The sequence below is a fragment of the Bubalus bubalis genome, chromosome 12 (assembly GCF_019923935.1).
Source record: "Bubalus bubalis isolate 160015118507 breed Murrah chromosome 12, NDDB_SH_1, whole genome shotgun sequence".
Lineage (NCBI taxonomy): Eukaryota > Metazoa > Chordata > Mammalia > Artiodactyla > Bovidae > Bubalus > Bubalus bubalis.
Window position 1 is genome coordinate 85,384,067 of NC_059168.1, and position 18,515 is coordinate 85,402,581.

The 18,515-nt window shown below is 44.2% G+C and overlaps 1 protein-coding gene across 1 annotated transcript; it reads left to right on the plus strand.

Annotated features, from left to right (window-relative positions):
* The first annotated feature begins 7,350 nt into the window (after positions 1–7,350).
* On the plus strand, positions 7,351–8,554 carry LOC102399881 (macrophage-capping protein-like). Its single transcript, XM_044926231.2, has one exon. It carries the CDS (start codon positions 7,399–7,401, stop codon positions 8,443–8,445), a length of 1,047 nt encoding a protein of 348 aa, XP_044782166.2. The 5' UTR covers positions 7,351–7,398; the 3' UTR covers positions 8,446–8,554.
* The last annotated feature ends 9,961 nt before the right edge of the window (positions 8,555–18,515 follow it).

Here is an 18,515-nt window from a genome sequence, read left to right on the forward strand (position 1 = left end):
TTTTTTATATGTGGACGTCCAGCTTTTCCAGCACCATTCGTTAAAAATATACCATGGCTCCATTGTATTGCCCTTGCTCTTTTGTCAAAGATCAGTTGGCTATATTTATGAGGGTCTTGGTTGTATAATCCTTTTAGCGCATGGCTGCTTGCGGTTTGCTGATATTTTGTTGAAGATTTTTACAGCTATATTGATGAGAAAGATTGATGTGTAGATTCTTTTCTTATAATGTTTTTGGTTTTGGTATCTGTAGGAAGATTTTCCCTGTGAGATAGATAGATCGGGAGATAGATATGACTATTCAGACATTTTGTTTTGTCTTCAATTCATTTGGTAAGTTGTATTTTCTAAAGAATCTAAGTTATTAACTTTATTGGCATACAGTTCTTTTTAATATTCCCTAAAATGTGCAGTGATTTCTTCTCTTTCAGTCCTAATGTTTATAATGCATGTTCTTTTTTTCTTGACTAGCCTTACTCAGGGTTTATCAATTTTGGTCATCTTTTCAAATAACCAACTTTTGACTGAGTTAATTTTCTCTAGGGTTTCCTGATATCTATTTTATTTATTTCTTCTCTTATCTTTATTACTGCTTTCCTCCAACTTACTTTTGTTTTAATCTGTACCTTTAACTATATTCTTAATATATAAATCTGTGTCATTAATTTTAAACTTTTCTAGTATAGGCATAGTGGGACATGGAAACTCTCATCACCAGTGATAGAAGCCGAAGTTGGTCCTCCCACTTTAGAAAAGAGTTTGGTCTAACCTAAATCAGTTAATCACGGATATAAACTGCAACTCAGAAATTCATTCCAAGTTATATACTCTGGAGAACCTCTTGCCCATTTGTTTCTGTAAAAATATTTATAGAAACATTACTCATTATGTCAAGAAACTGGAAATAACTCAAATGCTATACTAAAATAGTATAAATCAATACTAGAACATTAGCATGGATAAGTAAACAGAATGCAATGGGATATTACAGAGGAGAAAAATGAATGAACCATAGCCTCATTCACCAACATGAATTAATCTGTATTCATGCTATAAATCTAAATAATAATGTTGCATGAAAAAGGGAGGCCACAGACTACTGCAAACAAAATCAATCAAATCATTTAAAGTTCAAAAACAGCAAAGCAGGAAAACCATTTCTTATATAAGAAAAACAAGAGACTGATTAACACAAGGTTCAGGATTGCTATTTCCTTTCAAGGTGGCAGAGCTGAAAGTAAACAGAAGAACTCAGAAGGGCAGACAGAGGATTTCTAAACTCCGGGTCATGTCCTGTCTCTTAATCTGGGTAGCTGGTACATGGTTTCCAATTTATTATCACTAACTAATCTTCACACACACTTTTTATTTTCTTTATTATAAATTATGTATTTCATCCAAAAATAAAATGCTCCACAAAAAAATGAAAAATGATTTTAAACTGAAAATTCTGAGGTGTAGTTATGGCAAGGTCAGGTCTACCGGTGATTGACTTAACAACAAGCATTCTCTCATCACCAGCTCCATTCCAGGCATTGTGTTGTGCACTAGAGACATAGAGATGAATAGGTTTGTCCTCAGAGTTCCTAGAAGAGACTGATACCTACATGAGTGTAACCTCAGAGGGCAGAATAAGATACAGAGTTTGTGAAGCCACAGAAAATGGTTTAGAAAGACAGCTTAGCATCATTGCAATATCCTGTAACCAATAAGAAAAGAGGCAACTCAGAGTTTTGCAAAAGGGGTGCCAGGATCAGAGTCTTTTCTTGGGATATCTAATGGGGCAAAATATGCTGAATGCCTTGCAGCAGGCAGAGACCAGGGACAGGAAGCAGAAGTCTATAGACACTAGAGTAAGAGCCCAGCCTGAACCAGGACAGTGAAATCAGGATGGAGAAACAGGAGATGTTGACGTGTATATGGCAATGGAGGCAGGAAGAGCATTGTTGAGAGACAGGGACAGTTGTCTGTCAAAAAGATGGAGAAGTCAAAGATGACCCTAAGAGAGGTCTAGCCCAGATGATGGGAGGATGGAAGGAGAATGGAGGTGGAGAAACACAAGCCAAGGAGAGGTTGCAGGGGCCAGGGAAGGAAGGGAAGAGAGCCTAGAGAGTTCACTGTCAGGAAATGCACAGGCAAAGGTCAGGGTGGGCATCCCAAGAAAGACCTCCTGTAGGAAGTAGGGAAATGTACGTCAATTCCTAACTCCTCTCACTCCCAGTGATTTTTCCCCCTTTGGGTCAGATGATTCTCTGCAGCTTCATGATCATCCATTTGCTGACCTGCCTGATAGATTTTGAGAAAGAAATTCCTACCCATATCAGACCAATTCCCATTTGCCTCTTTCCCACAGTTAAGTAGGGTCTGCAGTGAAATGTACACTTTTCATCAAGGTTCACCTGTGGACCATGGGCTGCACCCACATGGTAGAAGAAGCCTTAATTCCAAACTTGGAAGCTGACCAACTTTGGTTTGGACCTCCATTTCTTTCTAGCTCTGTGACACTGCACAGTCCACTCAGTCTTTTTGAGCCTCAAATTCTCTCATCTCTGTAATGTCGACAGGAGCTTCCCAGGTGGCTGAGTGGTAAAGAATCCGCCTGCAATGCAGGAGATGCGGGTTCAATCCCTGGGTTGGGAAGATCCCCTGGAGAAAGAAATGGCAACCCACTCCAGTGTTCTTGCTTAGGAAATCCCACGGTCAGAGGACCCTGGCGGACTACAGTCCATGGGGTCAGAAAACAGTCGGACATGACTTAGTGACTAAACAGCAACAAAGGTAATGTCGACAAAAATACATGCACCAGTTGTTTCACAGAGCCATCAAGTAAGGAGACAGGAGAGAACTTTCCTGTATGTAATGAGAACCTTTGCTAAGAGCAGGATATGCAAGGGATCAGAAGCACCGGTCACCACAATGAGGAAATAAAAACAGAAAACCAACTGCATGAACTTTTCCCTATTTCATCTGCTGTTCTGGTTTTTTTCAATACTTCCAATGTGTGAGCTTCTAAAACCCATCTTGGGTTCTGGATGGAAGTGATACAGCAAGAGATCCACAGAACATGATCAAGTTAAATGACAACCAACTAAAGGGGAAACCACACACTCTTCTTTAAAAGCGATTCCAGAAACAGCATTTTCTCAACATAAGCCCAAAAACTTAAGATGAGGGAGGGGATGCCAGAGGGAGGGGAGGAGGGAAGGGAGATGGGATGCTGCTTGCAATAAGCATTTTCCCTGCGCCTGGAGCTGTGCTAAAGATTTACACACACATTTCCCCATTTATTCTTCACCACCTAGCTCAGCTGGTAAAAGATCCATCTGCAATGCAGGAGACCCTGTTTTGATCCCTGGGTCAGGAAGATCCCCTGGAAGAGGGCATAGCAACCCACTTCAGTATTCTTGGGCTTCCCTGGTGGCTCAGTTGGTAAAGAAGCTGCCTGTAATGTGGGAGTCCTGGGTTCGATCCCCAGGTTGGGAAGATCATTTGGAGGAGGGCATAGCAACCCACTCCAGTATTCTTGCTTGGAGAATCCCCATGGACAGAGGAGCCTCGTGGGCTGCAGCCCATGGGGTCACAAAGAGTAGGACACAACTGAGCGACTAAGCACAGCACTGCTCTGCAGTGTAGGTATAATTTCCTAATTCAATAGATGAAAAAATTGAGGCTCTTCAGATGCTAAGTTGCTTAAGAGCCTGTAGTTAGGCAGAGTTAAAGTTGAGATTCAAACCCTGGTCTGAGTCAAAGCTGTTGTGCCCTTATGCCACGTGGTCTCCCAAGCTGAACCCGAACAAGCCGCCACTGAAGGATTCCACGCCCTGCGCTAATTATTTACAATTTTATCCTCAGTTCTTCCAGTTGTAGGAGGGAAGGCTTGCATGTAATTAACTTAAGGATGAGTTCTCCATAAATTATACTTCAATCTGGTTCTATATTTGAATAATTAAGTTTAAAACAGAAAGACTAATGAAACTAATGGTTACCAAATTACTAGATTTTGAAAATCATTGATTTTCTCATTTGCCTGCTAAAATTAATTGATCTCATTTACACATACAGATTGCATTTTGCTTTAGCTTTGAGAATGTTTATCTTCCAAGTTTCTCCACCAAAGTTTCAAAATACATTTGCAAAAAATGCAACTCTATTTCAATTATGCTCATTTGCATGGAAACCAAAGCGTTATTTCTCTTCCAGTTAATACTATTATGATTGTTCCTTTCATTAGAATACAATGCCCTTGTAACTTAAAGAATAGATTTTTAACCCAGCCAAGCAACTTTAAAAATACATATGGAAATGATCACTGTGCTGTAATGCAATTTCTTCTGCTAAATAAGAGAAATAAAAGCATTTTCTCCTGTTACAAAACACAAAAAACTTTACAAAATACATTTTTAACAATATCTACAACACAAAATCCTAAGATATTATAACCAAGTAATGTTGAATGTTTAAATCTCACATGATTAGCAGGCATCTCTTGGAATGATTATTAATCAGACAAAATTTCTAAGAAATGCAGAAACAAAAGGATCCAATGTCTTGCAAAAGAGCTAAAAGTCTTTTAATTCACTGGTTTTTCAAAGAGAAAGGCACCACCTACAAAACTGGTGGGTTACAAATTAGCATTTTTATATCTTATATTAGCATATATGTTTTATAATAAAATATAAGTTGAATAAAAACATTAGAAAGAGCAACTATAGTTTTGTGAAACTTTTGTGTCTGCTTTAAATTTTTCTATGGGGGTATAGAAATATGTGTTTGAGCCAATCTGTGTGTGTGCGTGTTGTGCTGTGTATCTGTGCGTGCATGTGTTTGTCTGCGCAGGGAAGGAGTGACGGCCTGTGTCATTGCCATGACATAAAAATGTACTTCTTACTGCAGATTAAGGTCAAGAAGTTCAAAAACAACTCATCTGGTGGATCCCCTTTGTACAGGAGCGTTTTGAAGGGCTGATATTTCTAAGATAATAAATAACTGGCTTCAGCAATGGATAGCGTGCATTCAAACCTTGGCAAGTAACTTCATCTCCCTACATCTCAGTCTCCTTATGTGTAAAATAGAGATAATAATAGTAATATGCCACCAGTTTGTTTTGAAGATTAAGACAAATAATATATGTAAAGTGTTTAGCACAGGGCCTGGCATATAATAAGCAATAAACATTGGCCATCTGTATTTTCCTGAAAAGCTGAAGAGCTTCTTGTCTCTGATTAAATATATCTACTTCTAGCTGTGTCCATTTCCCATCAGTCCACACACATATTGAGCCTTTCCTCACCTCCAGGCCATTTTCCAGGGGGAAAGACGAAGGAATGAAGGAAAGGGACATACGTCCATGAACCCCAGTCTTACCCTACTTTCAAAAAGTGCTGAATCACCTCAGAGTCCCTCAGGACACCTGGATCCTTCATCTATCATACTTGCTTCCTTCAGTTTACTTCCTTCAGTTTACTGCCAGAGTATGAAATGGGAAAAAAGAAAAATCATTTTAAAAGACTGTAATAACCTACAAGGGAAAAGAATCTGAAAAGGGGCATATATATATACATATATACATATATATATATATACACACACATGCACACATATGTATATCACTGAATCACTGCACTGTACACATGAAATGAACACAATATTATAAATCAACTATACTTCAATAAATATATATATAAATATTTGAAAAAAAGTAGACAGCCCAAATATTGATGATCCTAGAATAATGATGTTTAGGGGCACTAAAGCATGGAAAATGTATAAGGTACATGCTAGAGACTAGATTGAAATATCATCTATTTAGAGGAATCTATAAGGCAAGCTAAGGGCTTTGAACTTTATGAAAGTGAAAGCTGCTCAGTCATGTCCGACTCTTTGTGACCCCATGGACTACACAGTCCATGGAATTCTCCAGGCCAGAATACTGGAGTGGGTAGCCTTTCCCTTCTCCAGGGGATCTTCCCAACCCAGGGATAGAACCCAGGTTCCCTTCATTGCAGGCAGATTCTTTACCAGCTGAACCACAAGGGAAGCCCATAGTATAATAATAAAAATGGGCAACAATTGCCAAGTTCTTACCCTGCCTGGTGTCAACTGCCTCACACACATTATCTGAACTAAACTTCATGACACCCACGAAACAGATTTTCTGGTTCTTCTCAAACCCATGGGAAATCATGGGAAAGCTAAAAAGTCAAGAGCCTGAGAAATGTCTTACATGGTGACGTTGAGATTCACATCCCAGACAGCTAACTCTGGAGCCAACATTTTTCAAGTTATCCTGCCTTCCTAGGGCCACAGGGAGCCGTCAGAGGCCGGACAAGAAGAGACCAGCATTTTCTCTGTTTTTTCTGTAAACTGAGAACATGTCAAAGCTGGGAGATTTGGAGCCTGGAAGCCCCCTGGGAGGCTGCCAGCTAATCCAACGGCACAGGCAGAGGGTGAAAAAGAAAGGAAAGATGCTGTTTTCAGGGTGGAGGACTGGAGACAGACGGGAGAGATCGGATTGATACACATCAGCAACTGTTTAAATGTGAGGCCGGGGTGACCAGCAGGGACCAAGAACAACTCTTGGGTTTCCAGCCCTCATGGATGAATGCAAAGAGCCTGCACCCCTAAATGTCACAGGAGGCAGTCTGGGAGGCTAGAGCATGAATTCCGTGTGGGGCACGTTCACTGCAGTTCAAGTGGAACAATGGGGAAGGCAAAGCAAATTTGCATACAAAGAGGCAACTGAGCACAGGAGGAGGCTGGAACCAGACTGCCTGGCAATGAATCTTTATCCTGACACTTAAAAGCCATGTGACTGAAGAAAAAGTCAGCTAATATATGTAAAACACTGCCTGACACATAGAAAGGAAGTGGGGAGTTTTAGCTATTAGTATGATTATACAACCATATGAAATAAAAAACAGGAGAGGCAAAAAGTTCCTCGGGAATCACCGCTTTCTCCTTTTCCCCCATCCCTGTACCATGTCTTAGGCGCCACTTTGAGGTGCTGGGGACAGCAGAGGAGCCAGAAGGCATTAGAGAAGAACCTACACAAAAGGGGTCCCTTCCAGGTTGTTCCTAAGGTCAGTCCCATTCCTAATCAGGCCACAGGAGCAGAACAGCCTCTACGCTCATCCTTTGTTATTTGCTGACTCTGCCCAGGTGGGTGACCATGCTGTACTTGAAGCTGGGTCTGACTCCTTTCAGAGACTTTGTAGATGTGACTGCGTCAGCCCTGCCTTCATCAATGGGAAAACAGAACCTCCTGAACAACCAGATTTTACTGACTTATGTTCTCCATGGGAAAGGGGCAAAGGTGGAGAATTAAGTTTATTAAGAGTTTACAGGGGAGAGACATTGCCCAGAGCGAGCCAGAGGGGCGCAGACAGATCCAGAAACAGCATGTACTCACCCATCCCCCAGAGCTCTCCGTTCCCACCGACCGTGAAGCTCCCTGGCCTGCACATATGGAGGGTGGAGAAGCTGAAGCCAGTGCCTGTGGCCCCTGAGAACTACGGCATTTTCTTCTCAGGAGACTCCTACCTGGTGCTGCACAATGGCCCAGAAGAGCTCTCCCACCTGCACCTGTGGATCGGCCAGCAGTCGTCCCGGGATGAGCAGGGGGGCTGCGCCATACTGGCCGTGCACCTCAACACCCTGCTCGGAGAGCGGCCTGTGCAGCACCGAGAGTCACAGGGCAATGAGTCCGACCTCTTCATGAGCTACTTCCCCCACGGCCTCAAGTACCAGGAAGGCGGCGTGGAGTCGGCGTTTCACAAGACCTCCCCAGGAACCACCCTGGCTGCCATCAAGAAACTCTACCAGGTGAAGGGCAAGAAGAACATTCGTGCCACTGAGCGGATGCTGAGCTGGGACAGTTTCAACACAGGGGACTGCTTCATCCTGGACCTGGGCCAGAACATCTTTGCCTGGTGTGGTGCGAAGTCCAACATACTGGAGCAGAACAAGGCACGGGACCTGGCGCTGGCCATCCGGGATGGCGAGCGGCAGGGCAAGGCCCACGTGGAGATCGTCACCGATGGGGAGGAGCCTGCCAACATGATCCAGGTCTTGGGTCCCAAGCCCTCTCTGAAGGAGGGTAACCCTGAGGAAGACCTCACAGCTGACCGGACAAACGCACAGGCCGCGGCTCTGTATAAGGTCTCTGACGCCACTGGACAGATGAACCTGACCAAGCTGGCTGATTCCAGCCCCTTTGCCCTTGAGCTGCTGATACCCGATGACTGCTTTGTGCTGGACAACGGACTCTGTGGCAAGATCTACATCTGGAAGGGGCGCAAAGCTAATGAGAGGGAGCGGCAGGCGGCCCTCCAAGTGGCCGAGGACTTTATCACCCGCATGCGGTATGCCCCAAACACTCAGGTGGAGATTCTGCCCCAGGGCCGCGAGAGTGCCATCTTCAAGCAATTCTTCAAGGACTGGAAGTGAGGGCAGGCGTCTCCCTGCCCCTACCTCCTACCCACATGCTCCTCCTCTGACCTCCTGGTCAGTGCTGAGGTGCCCCTGCCCATGGTCAATAAAGGAGACCAGTACTTTTCTTGCAAAAAAAAAAAAAAAGAGTTTACAGGGGCTTCCCTAGTAGTCCAGTGGTTAAGAATCCAACTTCCAATGTAGGGCACTCGGGTTTGATCCCTGATCAGGGAACTAAGATCCCACGTGCCATGCGGCAACTGTGCACTACAACAAGAGAAGTCCACGCACTGCAGCAGCGCCCAGTGCAGCCCAAATAAAGAGTGTGAGCTGACTCTGTGAAGAGCGCTTTGTACACATCGGCTCATCTATTCTTCATAGCGGACCTGTAAGGTAGGCAGTAAGGTAAAGAAACTGAGGCACGCAGGGATTCAATAGCCCTTCCAAGTCTCAGAGCCAGCTGGTGGCCAATCAGGGCTCTAACCCAGGTTCCCTGAGTCCATCACTCCTTGCGGTTTGTCATCAGGGACAAGGCGAGGTCCAGAGAGCTGACTGTTGTTGTTGCTGGTTAGTCCCTAAGTTGTGTCCGTTTTTTGCAACCCCATGGACTGTAGCCCGCTAGGCTCCTCTGTCAATGGGATTTCCCAGGCAAGAATACTGGGGTGGATTGCCATTTCTTTCTCTAGGGGATCTTCCCGACCCAGGGATCAAACCTGTGTCTCCTGCATTGGCAGGTGGATTCTTTACCACTGAGCCACCAGGGAAGGCAAGAGAACTGATTAACCTATCCTGAAGTGTTATGTCACATTTCCAGCACTTTCCATAAAACAGAATGCTTCCTAAAGGGCAAAAGGCCCAGCAGACTAGTTTCCTCATACCTAAAGCACTGAACTGGGGAGGCAGCTCACCAACCACCAGTTAAGCTCACTGGGGTCCCTTCCCTCAGCACCCCTCAAGGTTTTCTATGTTTCAGGCCCTGCAATAAAATAACTGAAAATTATGACAAACTTAAAACATAGAACATAGAACAGTATGCAAAGAGATACAACCACACAGATACAAGTAACCATCTTATTAAAAAAAAAAAAAACTTTTTAAATTAAATATTGACTAAATTTAATTAGGTTTCCCTTACCAGGGATTCTCTCATATTTGCCCCGGTGTCTTGATTCTTGTGTGTCCCATAAGCTTTTCCAGGCCTTGACACAGTGGTGGCAAGACAATTAGCCTGGTGTCCTTCCCATGAAATAAGACCAGTTCCCATGTCCTCACCTCAGTCCAAACAAGCCAACGCCATAGCATTGACCACTCAATGAATCTGACTCTCTCATCCTTTGTCAGCTCTTAATAACCGTGACATCTCTTCATTCCCTGAGCTCTGTGCTCCTCCCTTGGTCTTTGAGAGCTGTGTGTGTATAATGTAAGTTTCTTTCTTGCTGTCTATTGTTTAGACTAGATGCTTAAGTCAACCAGTTTCTTAAAGGGACTGATACTTTTTTCCTACTTGAACATTTCCAGATTTCCACTTCCAGCAAAACAATCCTCTTTCCAAGACAACAAAAAAAGCTAGACAAATATATATATATATATATATATATATATATATATATATATATAGTATATATCTGAAGATATTGGAAGACCAAAGGGACCAAGGATTTCAGGGGCTAATAAGCCTGAAAAAAAGAGAAACCAAGAGAGGTGATTCCCACATTTGACACATTTTTGTTCTTGATCAGAAAGCCAGTAATGAGAAAAGCTGCAGAGATAACAACAGTTCTGAGCAGAAAAGGCCTACTAACACCCAGGCTTCCTGGTGGAACCCCAGGACAAGAATGAGCAAAACCCAAGGCCATGCTACACCATGCTAACACTAAGGAAAAGAAAGATCACTCACTAACAATTGTAAAACAATGTATCTTTGGCTAGAAAGGGGGAAAAATACCCAGAAATAAGGATGAAGAGGGTATACAGAATAAAATATAGAAACTCTTGAGTCTGCAATGCCCTGTATCAGTCAGGGTTCATACAGAAGCGAGAGGTCATGCCAGAAAGTGGAGCAGGGAAAATTCCATATGTGGAGTTGTCAATTAAGTGAAAACTGGTGATCTGCCAATGGGTGAAGAGGGGCAGATGGATCCACAGAGCTGAGAAATGAGCTTGGGGAAGAGTCTGGAGTTCAGGTTTAGATTCCCAGGCCGAGGAGGAGTCTGTGGAACCACCACAGGTCCACCTGGACCTGCTCTCAACTCTGAGATTTACTGAGATGACGGTATCCCCCATGGGCCCTACCAAAATACATATACAATTCGTAGGAAGAATGATGTTTCCTGGGACTCCCCTGGTTGTCCAATGGTTAAGACTTTGCCTTCTGATGTGTGCGTATGTAGGGGAGGTCAGGTATGGGTTCAATTCCTGGTCAGGGAGCTAAGACGGCATATGCCTCAAGGCCAGAAAACCAAAACATAAAACATAAACAATATTGTAACAAATTCAACGAGACTTTTTTTTTTAATTTTACATAATTGTATTAGTTTTGCCAAATATCAAAATGAATCCGCCACAGGTATACATGTGTTCTTTTTAATTTATTTATTTTCTTTTCAGTTCAGTTCAGTCACTCAGTCATGTCCGACTCTTTGCGACCCCATGAATCGAAGCACGCCAGGCCTCCCTGTCCATCACCAACTCCCGGAGTTCACTCAGACTCACATCCATCAAGTCAGTGATGCCATCCAGCCATCTCATCCTCTGTCATCCCCTTCTCCTCTTGCCCCCAATCCCTCCCAGCATCAGAGTCTTTTCCAGTGAGTCAACTCTTCGCATGAGGTGGCCAAAGTACTGGAGTTTCAGCTTTAGCATCATTCCTTCCAAAGAAATCCCAGGGCTGATCTCCTTTACAATGGACTGGTTGGATCTCCTTGCAGTCCAAGGGACTCTCAAGAGTCTTCTCCAACACCACAGTTCAAAGGCATCAATTCTTCGGTGCTCAGCCTTCTTCACAGTCCAACTCTCACATCCATACATGACCACAGGAAAAACCATAGCCTTGACTAGTCGGACCTTTGTTGGCAAAGTAATGTCTCTGCTTTTGAATATGCTATCTAGGTTGGTCATAACTTTCCTTCCAAGGAGTAAGCATCTTTTAATTTCATGGCTGCATTACTTTATAATGTTATAGTGGTTTTTGCCATACATTGATATGAATCAGCCATGGGTTTACATGTGTTCCTCATCCTGAACCCCCCTCCTACCTACCTCCCCATCCCATCCCTCTGGGTCATCCCAGTGCACCAGCCCTGAGCACCCTGTCTCATGCATCAAACCTGAACTGGCGATCTGTTTCACATGTGATAATATACATGTTTCAATGCTATTCTCTCAGATCATCCCACCCTTGCCTTCTCCCACAGAGTACAAAAGACTGTTCTATACATCTGTGTCTCTTTTGCTGTCTTGCATACAGGGTTATCGTTACCATCTTTCTAAATTCCATATATATGCATTGCTGCTGCTGCTGCTGCTGCTGCTGCTGCTAAGTCACTTCACTCGTGTCCAACTCTGTGCGACCCCATAGATGGCAGCCCACCAGGCTTCCCTGTTCCTGAGATTCTCCAGGCAAGAACACTGGAGTGGGTTGCCATTTCCTTCTCCAATGCACTAAGTAAAAAGTAAAAGTGAAGTCGCTCAGTCATGTCCAACTCTTAGCGACCCCAAGGACTGCGGCCTACCAGGCTCCTCCGTCCATGGATTTTTCCAGGCAAGAGTACTGGAGTGGGGTGCCATTGCATTAGTATACTGTATTGGTATTTTCCTTTCTGGCTTACGTCACTCTGTATAATAGGCTCCAGTTTCATCCACCTCATCAGAACTGATTCAAATATATTCTTTTCAATGGCTAAGTAATATTCCATTGTGTATATGTACCACAGCTTTCTTATCCATTTGTCTGCTGATGGAAATCTAGGTTGCTTCCATGTCCTGGCTATTGTAAACAGTGCTGCGATGAACATTGGGGTACACGTGTCTCTTTCAATTCTGGTTTCCTTAGTGTGTATGTCCAGCAGTGGGATTGCTGGGTCATAAGGCACTTCTATTTCCAGTTTTTAAGGAATCTCCACACTGTTCTCCATAGTGGCTGTACTAGTTTGCGTTCCCACCAACAGTATAAGAGGATTCCCTTTTCTCCACACCCTCTCCAGCATTTATTGTTTGTAGATTTTTGGATAGCAGCCATTCTGACCGGGCGTAAGATGGTACCTCATTGTGGTTTTGATTTGCATTTCTCTGATAATGAGTGACTTTGAGCATCTTTTTATGTGTTTGTTAGCCATCTGTATGTCTTCTTTGGAGAACTGTCTGTTTAGTTCTTTGGCCCACTTTTTGATTGGGTCATTTATTTTTCTGGAATGGAGCTTCAGGAGTTGCTTGTATATTTTTGAGATTAACTCTTTGTCAGTAGCTTCATTTGCTATTATTTTCTCCCATTCTGAAGGCTGTCTTTTCACTTTGCTTATAGTTTCCTTCATTCAACAAGACTTTTAAATGGTCCATATTTAAAAAAAAAAAAAAAAAACTTAAAAAAAAAGAATAATATTTTCTGGAATTTAGTCAAGAATTCATCCTAAAAGCTGGACTCCTTTCCTCTTTAAATTCTGTCACATTTCCTTCCTGAGAAGATCCTGACAAAACATCAGTACTTTGAGAACCATTCCTCCAGAGATTCACTTCCTTTTCCTTTTTCTTACTCTCAGTCACCAAGACTTTCCCAGGGTATCATCATCTCACATAGGACCACAGGGATTGTCCCCACCGTCCTCACAAAGCTGGTCCGAATGATAACTGCATGCAAAGCACTGGGGACCAAATGAACTGTGTGCAGAACTCAGGACGAGAGAACTGAGCTGGAACTCCAGCTCACAACCTCTCCAGAACCATCAGCAGCTTGAAAACAGCCTAAGCAAGGGGGTCCCTGCCTGAGCTCACACACACCAGCTCCTCTGATGTCAGCCGGAACTCTGGGTGCAGACAAGCAGGTTGAATTGGCCTCCATGCCTTAATCACAATGCTATGTTTCTCTCTGGAGTTCAATTCTGTGCTTGGCATCTTTTATGCAATTCTTCTCAGCTTCCATACTACCTTTGGAAATCTCCCCACCTCTGGCTTAGATCCCCCAGGGTTATTTGAATATCTTAAAAGATGGAATGATCACTGGAGAACTGATGCTTTCGTAATTGTGGCGCTGGAGAAGACTCTTGAGAGTCCCTTGGACTGCAAGGAGATCAAACCAGTCAATTCTAAAGGAAATCGATCCTGAATATTCATTGGAAAGACTGACACTGAAGTTGAAGCTCCTGAAGCTCCTTTAGCCACCTGATGTGAAGAGTCAACTCATTGGAAAAGATCCTGATGCTGGGAAAGATTGAGGGTAGGGGAAGAAGGGGACAACAGAGTATGAGATGGTTGGATGACATCATCCAGTGTTGACATCATCACTGACTCAATGGACGTGAGTTTGAGCAAACTCTAGGAGATAGTGAAGAACAGGAAAGCCTGATGTGCTGCAGTCCATGTGGCTGTAAAGAGTCAGATATGACTTAGTGACTGAACAACAAAAGATGGACAAGGCCTAGAAAACTCTCAGAGAGCTTCTGCCAAGATGCTAGAAAACAAGCATCTTGGGGTCCTGCGTGAGGGGCGGGTCCCTCGACATCCATTCAACCGTCCACTCCGACAGGAGGAACAGACACCTGGGGTAGAGGCACACTTTTTTTCACTTCTCCGCCATGGCTTCTTTCCATGTTTGACAAAAGAAACTGAAAAGTAGGTTCTTGGAACTGTTCTTCCCAGTAGGTGGCTGCCAAGGCATCTGCTTTGAATGCTTTCCGGTCTCAAATACCACCCTCACCATCCCGCACGGATGCCAGAACTCCCACCATTAGAAACCCTTCATTCTGGCCTTGGAAACTGTTGGTTTCCAGATTCTCTGTTCAAACCCAAAGAGCCTAACACTCTGAGACAGCATTTCCCAAAGTGTTTTCCTAAGAATGTTCTTCAAAATTTCTTAGAAAAATAGCCCCATGATCTAAAAAGGGACAAAATAAAAAAGAAGGGACATATTACATGTCTTTCCTGAGGGTCATAATGCAAATTAACATGTTGAAGGCGCTAAAGATCCCACAGTAAATAAAATCATTTCATTATGTTCAACAGTGTTTCCCAAAAAGATCTCCTCATGAAACCCTGTGTTGTTTTTCTTCCATCTATAAACATCCCCCCCAAAGAGACAGAGATTTCTTTGGAAAACCCTGACTTAAGCCATCAATTTACAATTAACAGCGTGTCCAGATCACCAGACTCAAAGTCAGGAAAATGTGGTCTTCTGTTACCAGTATACACTCCCACCAAACCACCATTTCATCACTTGGTTGTTACAAACCTTCTCTGGCCTCTTTCAGCTCTTTCCACACCCCTGTCAAATAACCTTTTCAAATCACAGCAGATAACCTTTTCAAATACTTCATTGCGAAAACTGCAACAACCAGAAATGAACAGCCTCAAATTCCTGCCCCATCTTTGAAACCGTTTCTATGAGTTTCCTCCCACCCCTCTGTCTTTTCTCCTGATTCAGAGGAGGTGGTGTCACCCTCTACAAAATGAACCCCTTTATCCACACCATGAGATTATGTAGTCACCTCTCTTCTGAATATTTCTCCTCTGCTGATCTTTGAAGGCCCATGTCTGTTCCAAGTTGAGTTTTTTAAAAACTCGTTCAACAAATAATCAGTACACACACCATGCCTTCATGGTCTAGAGGGCATGTGAACAGGCTGTCACTTTAGTTGTGTCCAGCTCTTTGTGACCCTATGGACTATAGCCCACCAGGCCCTTCTGTCCATGGAATTTCCAAGTAGGACTACTGGAGTGGGTTGCTGTGCCCTTCTCCAGGGGATCTTCCTGACCCAGGGATCCAACCTGGGTCTCTTGCATCTACTGCATTGGCAGGCAGGTTCTTTACCATTGGCACCACCAGGGAAGCCCCAGGAAGGCTTGGAGGTGATATAATAAGTCTCACGGGTATGTGGTACAGATTTCAAAGGTGTCTTCACACTCTTTATTCCACCCGCTTATATCCATCCATGTGAAAGGCCGATAGTATTATTTCCATCTTATTTGGCAGATGAGGAAGTAATCGGTAAACCTTATAAAGCACTCATTCACTAAGCATTTGACAAAAGTTTATCTCTTCTAATCCCTATCACAACCCAAGGAGGCAGGAAACCACTTTTATCCTCCTTTTATAGATAGGAATTGCGATAGAGAGAGGTTAAGCAATTTGCCCTGCTAATCAATGGAGAGCTAGATTTAAAATACAGGCAGTGTCTTTTTTGAATTGTGATATTTTTTTTCAGGGCATATGGTCAGTAGTGGGATTGCTGGGTCATATGGTAGTTCTATTTTTAGTTTTTTAAGGAACCTCTATACTGCTCTCCATAGTGACTCTATCAATTTACATCCCCACCATGGGATTAACATATATACCCTGCCATGTAGATAGCTAATGGGAGCCTGCTGTTAGTGCAGGGAACTCAGCTTGGCACTCTGTGATGACCTAGAGGAAGGGAATGGGGGTGAAGGGAAAGCCAAGAAGGAGGGGATATACACATACATATAATTAATTCACTTCATTGAACAGCAGAGAACTAATACAACGTTGTAAAGCAACTATCAGTTGAGTTCAGTCCCTCAGTCGTGTCCGATTCTTTGCAGCCCCATGGACGGCAGTGCGCCAGGCCTCCCTGTCCATCACCAACTCCCAGAATTTTCTCAAACTCACATTCACTGAGTTGGTGATGCCATCCAACCATCTCATCCTCTGTAGTCCCCTTCTCCTCCTGCCTTCAATCTTTCCCAGCATCGGAGTCTTTTCCAATGAATCAGTTCTTCTCATCAGGTGGCCGAAGTATTGGAGTTTCAGCTTCAGCATCAGTCCTTCCAATGAATATTCAGGACTGATTTCCTTTAGGATGGACTGGTTGGATCTCCTTGCAGTCCCCAATTTAAAAATACAAAACAGGCAATGTGATGCCAGGGGCTGGATCCTGGGGGAGAGCTTGGCACTGCCTCTCAGGAGCATTTCCCTCAAGGACAGGAGGAGACTGGGAAGAGGCAAATCCTGCACAAAAACCTAGATACTCAGTCTGAAAGCCCAGCGCTATGGCCACTCATTCTGAGATACAGTTCTCAGAGACTCTGAAAAACCTGGAACCATCAGAAGGGAGAGGGAGGGTGGAAGCACAGCAACTTTGGCTGGGCGCCTATTTCTGTGCCTGTACAGCAGCATCACAAACGTTATCCCCTTTATTCTTATCCTGCAAGGCTGTGCACGTGAATCCTTCCCATCTTCCCAAAGGCGATCTGATTGGAGAGGAGGAGTGATTGGCAGCCCAGGCCCCACCTCTTGCAGACAGTGCCCACTGAGGTCGACCCCTACCTGCTGACCCGGACAGTGGGCTCTTGCAGCTTCTCCATTCATTGCCCAAGTAGACGCTCCGCCCTGGTCCCTGTGGGCAACCGTGCCCCCCAGAAGGGCCGTCGGGCGCCCCATGCTGGGAAACTGATGAAGCCTGGTGTCTGCCCTGGAGGAGGACTTCAGGCTCTCCATAACTCCGTGCCTCTAGCTGGCGCCCAGGGACCTTACGCATATCCTCCCCTGCTTTGCAACCAGTCCCAGGAAGGCTGCGTGTATTTCATATACTGAGAGGGGACAAGAGCCGTCCGTGTGCTCCCCCCCATAGTCAATGCTCGCCACTTCCAAAGTGTGTCGTGCACGTGATGAGAATACGCTTAACGAGACGTGGAGGGAAACGGTTCTGCCTAGCTTCTCCGGGACAGGGGGAGCTCAATTCTGTTGTGGGTTGTTTGGGCAGAACCCACCCCCCAAACCAACCCTCCCCCCAGTCCAGGATGAAGATGACCACTGCCCTTGACAGAAGGAGCTCGTCCACCCAGCCAGTGACGCAGGACACGAGACCAGAACTACACTCACGTTTCAAGACAGTGCTAGCTGGAGCTGCAAATATTTCCTTCCTTTTCAAGAACAGGAGTCAGCCAAACCGAAAAGAGGTTTAGAAGAGGAACCCAAGGCGAACAGATTGTACTCCTGGGAGGCCCAGTGCGTCAGACTTGGCAATTCATTAGTTTAACTAGACTTGAGGACCTCGGAAATTTTGTGGAGCTACCCCTGGTGGATGGTTTGCCACTTGGAGAATGTTTCGATGGCCGCACCCCCAGCACGCTTGTGCCCCTCAATAAAAATAAGCATGGTTCAGACTCCATTCCAGAAAGACTGCACTGGACACTTCAGCATCCCAGTCTGGTACTGGTCTCCATTCATATGGCTCCTGACTGGCTCCTTTAACAAGTTCTGGAAGGCTCCCTTGTTGACTTAAGATGTTAATGCATTAGGGATCCCCATTAAGCACTGCTCTGAAAAGGTTACTCTAAGTCATGTGTGGTGCTAGATACTTCATAGATATTATTTGATTTCATCATCATCAGAAGCTTTTTTTCAGCCCTAGAAACAGGCTTAAAAACTTGCCCCAAGTTAATGCAACCAGTAATTCTCTTAACACTAAGCAGCTAATTTTAACATCACTACAGACAATGCACATATCATTCAATACACAGAAGGTTTCTTTCATACCCCCACCTACCACAGCCCCCAGCAGAGAACAGAGAGTCTCAGCATGTGACCTGACTTCTACCAACTCTCCTCACTTACTTTTGTACCACCCCTACTTCTCCGGGGGTCTCTTCCCACCTGGTCTCCGCCACAGCAGCCCCACCCTCCAACACTGATCACACAAGATGAACATATGAAGTACTGAGTTGCAAACAGCAACACTTCTGTGTTCCGGCCACTTTTGTCCCAAATTCTCTGATCCAGCATTGTCCAGCACTTAGAATCAAAGACAGACTGTCTTCACCATGCGTAGGCTGCCTCTTGCGAGTTGATGCATAACTATCTGCTGTGATACATAGAATATTTTTACTCTCATTTTATAAATAATGAAATTGGGATTCAA

Coding starts and splice junctions, on each gene's coding strand:
- LOC102399881 (XM_044926231.2), top strand. CDS start 7,399: ATGTACTCACCCATCCCCCAGAGCTCTCCGTTCCCACCGACCGTGAAG.